Raw genomic sequence first — 10129 nt, 5'->3', positions numbered from 1 at the left:
TAAGCAACATCAGGCCTAGTACATAGCATAGTATACATAATTGATCCTACTGCCGAAGCATAGGGAATAGAATTCATTCTATTCCTCTCTTCAGATGTCTTAGGAGACATCTTCTTAGAGAGACGTATGCCATGACTCATAGGTAAGTAACCTCTTTTACTTCCTTCCATGCTGAATCTTTTTAGCACACGATCTATGTACTTAGACTGGGACAAGCCTAGCATCCTTTTAGATCTATCCCTATAGATCTTTATACCAAGTATATAGGATGCTTCTCCCAAGTCTTTCATGGAAAAGCTTTTTGATAGCCAAGTCTTGACCGATTGTAACATTAGAATATCATTTCCAATGATTAGTATGTCATCTACATACAATATTAAGAAGACAACGGCACTCCCACTAGTCTTCTTGTACACACATGGTTCATCCACATTTTTGATAAAACCAAACTCTTTGACTGTTGTATCAAAACGGATGTTCCAACTCCTCGATGCTTGCTTTAATCCATAAATGGATCTCTTAAGCTTGCATACTTGATTTGCTCTCCCACTTGAGACAAATCCTTCTGGCTGTGTCATGTAAACCTCTTCCTCAAGATAACCATTAAGGAAGGCAGTTTTGACATCCATCTGCCAAATTTCATAATCATAGTATGCAGCTATTGCAAGCAAAATCCGAATAGATTTAAGCATGGCAACTGGTGAAAAGTTTCATCATAGTCAATTCCTTACTTTTGCCTGAAACCTTTTGCCACCAATCTAGCCTTGTAGGTTTCTACTTGGCCATCTGCTCCAATCTTCTTCTTATAGATCCATTTGCAACCTATAGGGTTAACACCTTCTGGTGCATCAACCAAAGTCCATACTTGGTTGGTATACATAGAGTCTATTTCGGATTTCATAGCTTCTAACCATTTGTTAGAGTCATTACTCATGATAGCTTCCGAATAGGTCAGAGGATCATCATTTTCGATGATGTGGGCTTCATCATTCTCAATGATAAACCCATACCTCTTAGGTGCATTTCGCACTCTATCTGACCTTTGGAGAGGAGATGTGTGTTGTGGTTGTACTTCATCAATGGGTACATCTGGTTGAAGAATTTCTTGTGTTTCTATTTGTAGGTCTTGAACTTCATTAAGTTCAATTCTTCTTTCACTGCCCTTTTCTAAGATAAACTCTTTTTCTAAGAAAGTGGCATGCCTACTAACAAATACCTTTTGTTCGGTAGGGTGATAGAAGAGATATCCAATACTTTCTTTGGAATAACCTATAAATGTACATTTATCTGATCTAGCACTTAGCTTATGTCCAAAATTTCTTTTGACATATGCTTGGCAGCCCCATATTTTAAAATATTTAAGATTGGGCTTTCTACCTCTCCATATCTCATATGGAGTACTAGATACAGATTTTGAAGGTATCCTGTTTAGCACATATGTTGCACTTTCTAAGGCATAACCCCAGAAGGAAATAGGAAGATCTGTAAAGCACATCATGGACCTTACCATATCTAATAGAGTACGATTCCTCCATTCAGCTACACCATTTAGTTGTGGCGTATACGGAGGTGTCCATTCAGAGAGAATGCCCTTTTCTTTAAGATGATTTAAAAATTCACTAGAAAGGTATTCACCTCCTCGATCAGATCGAAGGATTTTAATACACTTTCCGGTTTGTTTTTCAACCATACTTTGATACTCTTTAAACTTATCAAAGGCTTCGTATTTATGTTTCATAAGATACACAAATCCGAACCTTGATAAATCATCAGTGAATGTGATGAAGTAAGAGTATCCACCTCTAGCTGGAGTTGTCATAGGACCACATACATCTGTATGTATAAGTCCTAATAACTCACTTGCCCTTTCTCCATGTCCAGTGAATGGAGACTTGGTCATTTTTCCCATAAGACAAGATTCACAAGTTCCTAATGATTCATAATCATAAGGATCAAAGAACTCTTCTTTGTATAACTTGTTAATTCTTGATTTGCTTATGTGACCAAGTCGGCAATGCCAAAGGAGGGTATTATTCACTTCCTCTCTCTTTCTTTTATTGCTTTTATTAATATGAAAGACATTGTCATTAAGTAATAAAACTAGAAGACCATTTTCCATAATGCCATTGCAAAGATGCTTATTAGAAAAATAAATAGAGCAACCATTGCCCTTTCCATTAATTTCAAAACCTTTCTTTAACAACAAAGGAATGGAAATTACATTTCTAATAATTTTGGGCATATAATAACAATCTTCTAATTGTAGGAGCTTTCTCGAAGGCAATTCCAAGTTGTAGGTTCCAACAGCTTCAGCCTGGATGGACTCTCCTCCAGCGCCATACAGCTCGAAGTCACCTTTCTTCAAAATTTTAATTTTCTGTAGTCCATGCAAAGATTTGCAAATGTGAAAACCACAGCCGGTATCCAATACCCATGAATTTGAATTTGAAGAACTTAATGACAAGTTGGCATGTAACATAAACATACCTTTTGATGCAACTCTTGCATCGGTCTTCATACTTGCAAGAAAACTCTTGCAATTCCTTTTCCAGTGGCCAGCTTTGCCGCAATGAAAACAGGTACTTGATCCGGAGTTTTTCTTTCCTTTTTTCTTTTTGATGCTACTCTTGGGGTTCAATCATTTCTTAGAACCCTTATTTCCCGATTTCCTCATAGAGGTGCTATTTATAAGAAGGAGTGGACATTTATCCTTCTTAATATGCCCTTCAGCTGTTTTGAGCATATTTAACAGCTCGGGCAGGGAGGTGTTCAGCTTGTTCATGTGAAAGTTCACAACAAACTGAGAGAATGAATCAGGCAGTGATTGCAGGATCAAATCCTGACTGAGCTCACTATCCATAGCAAAACCTAATTGACTTAATCTGGTGATCAAGTCTATAACCATAAGAACATGGTTTTGCACTGGAGTTCCTTCATTCATTCTAGCACGAAACAACTACTTAGATATCTCATACCTAGCAGTCCTGCTTTGTTCTCCATACAACTCTTTTAAATTGAGAAGTATGGATTGAGTGTCCATGCCTTCATGTTGCCTCTGTAATTCATTGTTCATAGAGGCAAGTATGATACATTTGACAGTCACACTGTCATTTTTCCACATCTTATGTGTGGCAACCTCCTCTTCTGTAGCATCATCCCCTAGATCTCCAAGATCAGGGGTTTCAAGTATATAGGAAATTTTCTCCTGAGTGAGTACTATCTTTAAATTCCTCAACCAGTCCACATAGTTTGGTCCGGTCAACTTGTTGGCATCTAAGATGCCTCTTAGTGAAAGTGAAGAAGCCATTTAATAATTCTACATATGCAAGAACAAAACTAATATAAGCAGACCAATCATGATGACATGTTTGCAACTAGATAAGGACTTTAATCTAATTTGTCTCCTACTATTTTTATCGAATATCATAGCCCTCCCCTATGATAAACGTGAAAATATAATTTTTCTTAGTAGGGTTGAGATCCTAATTCATCATAAAAAGCCTTGTGTTTACACAACAAACTCTTATGAGTTCAAAGGTAGTAAACTCTTTCCAATTGCATCTCATGCAATTCTCAACTTTATCTTGTCCTCTTAAAATACTTATTGCCTTGTGTTAGCACAACAAACAATAATATTTTAGTTAAGTCAAACCCTTCATTTCCATATAGTCATATTCGAATAATATTGCCCTTGTGATTGCACAACAAGGCAATATATTAAAATATGCCATAAGCATCTTAATGCACCAAGACAGTATAACATCAGTCCCCATTGCAAGTCTTGTATTAGCACAACAAACTAGCATGGATCTTGACATAATAATATCGAGGCATGAAGGAAGGCTATCAATAGTGTTATATCAATATTAAGCTTATCCATAATAGGCAATCAAACAATTGGCCAGGTAAGCAGGTGGGAGGCTCCCCTTACTCAGAGAGTAAGGTCCTAATTAAGTAACCACCTTTAGTGCTTTCCTTAGACACCAATTAGATTAATTGTTCTAGAATGGGTTAGCTCAAAGTTTTTCAACACTATGACTTAATATAATTTTTATTGAGGGCTTACTAGTCTCTAGCACATTCTTTAATTGTAACATACATTTAACATGTCTAAAATAAACTATTATGCATCATGGCTATCTCATAGCATGTATAAATCATAAGCAATTAATTAACATGCTTCAACATATTTTCATATGGAAAATTTCATATCATGATATTTTATTACATAACATATCATATATTAATCATACATTTCTGCATTTCTCTAAGCATATGACATTACTATCTCATAGTAAATTAATAATCATACATCATACATAATTATTTGATTGAACCAATTAAGGATGGCTCTGATACCACTGTAGGGTTTTAGCATGTTATAATGCGCAGCGGAAGCTAGGGATTTTAAAAATTTCTTAATAAAATCCCTATGCATGAAACCCTTTTAAGCCTAGATCACCTTAATGATTACAATCAAATGATATAAAATAAATACAGAATTAGTAGAATACCTCAAACGCTAATCCAAAGTGTACAATCTCCACGAGGCGTCCAAGTGTCCGCCCTCCAATGGTGATCCACACGAAAACTTGATCAAGACTTTAGCTCCAAAGACTTTTGATCCTTAATGCAGAATTCTTCTAAAGAACTCTAATGGCTTGCTTTCCTTCCTTTCTATTTTCCTTTAGCCTTCTAAAATCACTTCTAATCCTTTTGTCCTAAAGAAGACCACCTTGTCTTGGCTTAGGACACACTAGAAGCAATGCTAGAAAGAAAGAAACTAATGTAAGAAAGAAAGAAAAGAGGAGTGGGGTGGAATTGGAATGATGAAACCCATGGAGTGCTAACCTATTTATAATAGGTGTAGGGATGCATCTCCAAAGGATGCATCCCATCCACACATCCTCTCATGAAAGGGCATCATCTAAAGGGCCATATCAAATAAGAGGAGGTGCAGATCAAGTGAGGAGATGTATCAAATGATATGTCCTTTCATGTGGTGCCATATTTTGACCAAGTCAACATCACATGCTAATCACATGTCCATCACGCCTCACCTCTTGATCTTTCATGATGATGATCCAAGGGCTCCAATGCAAGGCGCCATTCACTTGACCCATTATGTCTTCATCCAATGGTGGGATTAAGATCCAATGGTCAATTATGGTAGCCATCCTCTAACCCAATCCAATTGGATTAAACCAACTCTCCATTATGTCTTCATCCAACGGTAGATCAAGATCTAACGGTCTAGATTGAATGATTTATTAAATCTAATCCAATTAGACTCAAACCAAGCCAATTAGGTGCCAACTCTTGGCTAACCCATATTAGAATATGATCTAATGAAATTAGATCAATTAAGAATCAGATTCGAATCCAATTCGAATCAGATTCGAATCCAATTCGAATTAGGAGCTAAGATTTGCAACACCTGCTAGGATGTTTATCTTGCAAACATGATCTAATCCAATTAGACCCTTGATAAGTTTTCTTGTGTGTGACCCATTGGGTTCCATACTTAGCCAGCAATAGGTGTGAGTGCGAGTTGACCCAACTTGATTAGAACTCTTCTAATCGATTTAAGTCCAAACTGCGCGAACCCAAACTTAACAATTAGAATCCTTTCTAATTGGTGATCGAATTAACTCTTTAATTTGATCAAACCTATAAAACAAGATTGACATCTAGCAACGTGTCATGTCTACCCGAAAAATATGGAATTTGGTGGAAATACCAAAAATACCCTTCAGTGGCAAGTTACCATGCAATTCAATCCTTTAATCAAACTGCATCCCAAAAATGCATATGAGTATGAATATATGTCAAACTCAATTTCATATTCATATTTTTCTCAATCTTTTAATGATAATTCAAATAATGAAACATTAGAAACTCTTTCTAATTTTCATTCTACTTTGATCAAAGGTTTCCTGAATTATCATATGATTAGAATAAATAGGATGCTATCTTCTCTTACTAGAAGTGATTAATTCCTTGTTGACCTACTCATAATCTTCGTACACAATTCACCATATCCAGAAGACCTCGTACATAACTTATTGTCATGAATGAGTGTAAACCAAAATATGGGTTCATGTGCACAAGATACCATGGTGATCTCAGGTTATAGGATCAGTTGCACAACTCCCACTAAGAGAATCATCTTTTGACATGTAAGTAAGACTTCATAAGATTTCTCTTTGTAGGTCAATTCAGTGAACTCATTCCTCTAATGAGCACCCACATCTTTGTATTAGTGTCTCCACACAAATGATTGTGAGATCAATCATCCTCTGCATCGAGCATACATAAGACATGCCAGTCTTTTCAGTAATCATTGATCCCCGACTCAATGTACCAATGACTGGGAATATTTAAGATTAGGATTTTAGGATTTTAAGTCTCACTAGTATGATCTCATCATAGTCTTAAAACCATTGCCCTAATTAAGGAGTTTATCATAAATATAATCAACAGCATATGATAAAACATAACGCCTTTATTCATATTTAAATGTCATGTACATGATTTGGACAAATCAAAAGAAAAAACCTTTCGCAATACATATTGCGATTGGCTTGTAGGGCATCTACTCTTTCACTAGGGTTAAAAAGTCGGATCCCGACTGCGAGTCGACTTCCCTGAGTCGCGAGTCGACTCGACCTCGAGTCGATTCCAGAATATGCGCGAGTCGACTGTCCTTATGCGCCTGTAGACTTCGAGTCGACTCCCGACAATGTGCGAGTCGACTCCCGCAAATGCGCGAGTCGACTCCCCCTTAGGAGCCGGCTCTGAAACTTACTCGAGTCGTCTCTAACCTTGGCACGCACCTAAAAGTCATGCTATAACCGTGCCAAATGAGGGAAAATCACCTAATTGGGATCTGATTTGATGATCATTGAATAGAAACTCTATTTTAACCGCATTCTAATCATCAAAATCAATTAATCTAGTGGAACCTCCCACTAGGATGGATCAATCACTCCTAATCCCCTCCTAAGCACGCTAAACCTCTCTTCACTTAGGGGTTTTGTAAAAATATCTGCTAATTGATTATCAGTACAAACAAATTGGAGTGACACATCACCATTCAATACATGATCTCTTATGAAGTGATGTCTTATCTCAATATGTTTAGTTCTTGAATGTTGAATTGGATTTTTAGTTAGATTTATGGCACTTGTATTATCACAATTAATGGAGATTTTATCTTGTTTAATCCCATAATCTTCTAATTGTTGTTTAATCCACAAGATTTGAGCACAACAACTCCCGGCTGCCACATATTCAGCTTCTGCAGTGGATAATGCAACCGAGTTTTGTTTCTTGCTAAACCATGAGATTAGGTTTTCTCCTAGAAACTGACACGACCCGCTGGTACTTTTTCTATCAAGCTTACATCCAGCGAAGTCTGAATCTGTGTACCCTATTAAGTTTAGGCTAGATTCTTTAGAGTACCATAGCCCTATGTTCTTAGTTCCTATTAAGTATTTAAAAATTCTCTTAACTGCAGCTAGGTGTGATTCTTTAGGATTAGCCTGATATCTAGCACACATGCAGACACTAAACATAATATCAGGTCTACTTGCAGTAAGATACAGTAAAGATCCTATCATACCTCTATAAAGTTTTTGATCTACAGATTTACCTGATTCATCTTGATCTAATTTGCATGATGAGCTCATGGGGGTGCTGATTGACTTGTTTCCCTCCATATCAAACTTCTTGAGCATCTCCTTGATATATTTTGCTTGATTGATGAAGATTCCTCCTTCAGATTGTTTGATTTGAAGCCCTAGGAAGAGTTCAGCTCTCCCATCATGCTCATCTCAAACTCACTCTGCATCAAATCAGCAAACTCTTCGCAGAGGCGATTGTTAGTAGCACCGAAAATGATATCATCAACATAAATCTGTACTAATAGCATCTCCTTATTTTGCTTTTTCAGAAATAATGTTGTGTCTACATTTCCCTTAGAGAATTCATGTTCTAATAGGAATTTACTAAGTCTCTCATACCATGCTCTAGGTGCTTGTTTTAATCCATAAAGTGCTTTGTTCAGTTTATACACATGATTAGGGTATTGATGATTTTCAAAACCAGGAGGTTGTTCTACATACACTTCCTCATTAATATACCCATTTAAAAATATATTTTTTACATCCATTTGAAATAGTTTGAAATCCTTAGAGCATGCATATGCTAATAATAGTCTAATAGCCTCAAGTCTAGCTACGGGAGCAAAGGTTTCATCAAAATCTATGCCTTCTTCTTGATTATAACCCTTTGCCACTAGTCTAGCCTTATTCCTTATAACAATTCCATTTTCATCTAGCTTATTTTTATATATCCATTTTGTACCTATAATTGGATATTCAGAAGTCCTCTCTACTAGATCCCACACTTTGTTTCTAGTAAATTGGTTTAGTTCTTCTTGCATTGCATTTATCCAATTTACATCATTTTCGGCTTCTTCTATATGTTTGGGCTCAAAGTGTGAAACAAAAGCTAGATGGTTATTCAAATTTCTAAGTGAAGCTCTAGTCCTAACCGGTTGAGATGGATCATCTAGAATGAGTTCCTTAGGATGCCCGTGAGCATACCTCCAAGCTTTTGTTAGCCCATGATCCACAATAGGCTCTTGGCTTGATGATGCTTCTTCAATCAATTTTTGATTATCATCTTGTAATCCCATCTCATCTATCTTTTCTTCAAGTATTTCAACATCATCATCAAAATTAACCTTCTTACTAGATGAGATGTCACTAGAGTCATCAAAAACAACATGTATAGATTCTTCTATAACTAGGGTTCTTTTATTAAAGACTCTATAGGCTTTACTAGTTGTAGAATAACCTAAGAATATTCCTTCATCAGATTTAGGATCAAATTTTCCTAGATTATCTTTCCCATTATTATGTACAAAACACCTACATCCAAAGACATGAAAGTAATTAACTTTTGGTTTTCTGTTTTTCCAAAGTTCATAAGGTGTTTTCTTTATAATGGGTCTTAATAAAACTCTATTTAATATGTGACAAGAGGTATTAATGGCTTCTCCCCAAAAGTACTTAGGGAGGTTACTTTCACATAACATAGTCCTAGCCATTTCCTCTAGTGTTCTATTCTTCCTTTCCACAACTCCATTTTGTTGTGGTGTCCTAGGTGCAGAAAAATTATGGGTTATCCCCTTTTTACTACAAAATTCGTCAAATAATTGATTTTCGAATTCGGTACCATGGTCACTTCTAATGGCTATGACTGAAGACTCTCTAGCATTTGTTACTTCCTTATGGAACTTCTTAAACATAGAAAATGCTTGATCCTTATGCGCTAGAAACATGACCCATGTGTACCTAGAGTAATCATCTACTATAACTAGACCATATTTATTTCCACCTAGGCTTGTTGTTCTAGTTGGACCAAATAGGTCCATGTGTAGTAATTCTAGAGGCCTAGAAGTAGAGACACATTTTATGGATTTAAAAGAGTTCCTAGATTGTTTGCCAAATTGACATGCTTCACATATTTTGTTCTTTTCAAATTTTAATTTTGGCAAACCTATCACGGAGTCTCTTTTAACTAGTTTAGTTATTGTGTCCATGCTTGCATGACCTAACTTACGGTGCCATAACTAACTAGCATCATGATCTTTAGTTTCATTTACAACTAGACATTGGTTATGTTTTGCAAGATCTTCTAGGTCTACAACATATACATTTCCACGTCTAATTCCTTTAAAAACTAAACTATTATCATTAGGATTTGTTATAATGCATAGTGATGGTTTAAACATAACATCATATCCTTTATCACATAATTGACTAATGCTTAACAAGTTATGCTTAAGACCATCAACATATCTAACATTATCTACAAAAGTAGAAGGGGTGATTTGAACTTTACCAATACCAATGATGTGACCTTGGTTGTTGTCTCCAAACGTCACAGCACCTCCCTTCTTAGCTTCAAGGGTGAAAAACTGATCTTTATCACCCGTCATGTGCCTTGAGCAGCCACTATCCAAATACCAGCAGTTTTTGTTGACTTTGGCTGCAAGACACTCCTACACAAGCAAATCATGTCATCTTAGGTACCCAAGTTTTCTTGGGTCCTTCATGGT

At 36.3% G+C, this 10129-nt stretch overlaps 1 protein-coding gene across 3 annotated transcripts in view; it reads right to left on the bottom strand.

The window, feature by feature from the left end:
• Positions 1-2214: 2214 nt before the first annotated feature.
• Positions 2215-10129, bottom strand: part of LOC149752853 (uncharacterized) — a 32526-nt gene continuing 24611 nt past the window's right edge. For 2 of the 3 annotated variants that reach the window (XM_089925328.1, XM_089925327.1), the window contains exon 4: positions 2217-10072. In XM_089925328.1, the coding sequence (XP_089781454.1) occupies positions 9641-10072 (432 nt within the window). In that variant the 3' untranslated portion in view covers positions 2217-9640. Of the gene's footprint in view, positions 10073-10129 lie in introns of all 3 variants that reach the window. The other variant, XM_089925331.1, reaches the window with a different exon arrangement.

Source organism: Phoenix dactylifera, chromosome 9 (genome assembly GCF_051530095.1).
Source record: "Phoenix dactylifera cultivar Ajwa chromosome 9, Ajwa_hap1_PhDact_Kaust_v1.1, whole genome shotgun sequence".
NCBI lineage: Eukaryota > Viridiplantae > Streptophyta > Magnoliopsida > Arecales > Arecaceae > Phoenix > Phoenix dactylifera.
The sequence above is the reverse complement of the archived record's forward strand: the minus strand, read 5'-3'. Positions and strand labels throughout refer to the sequence as shown.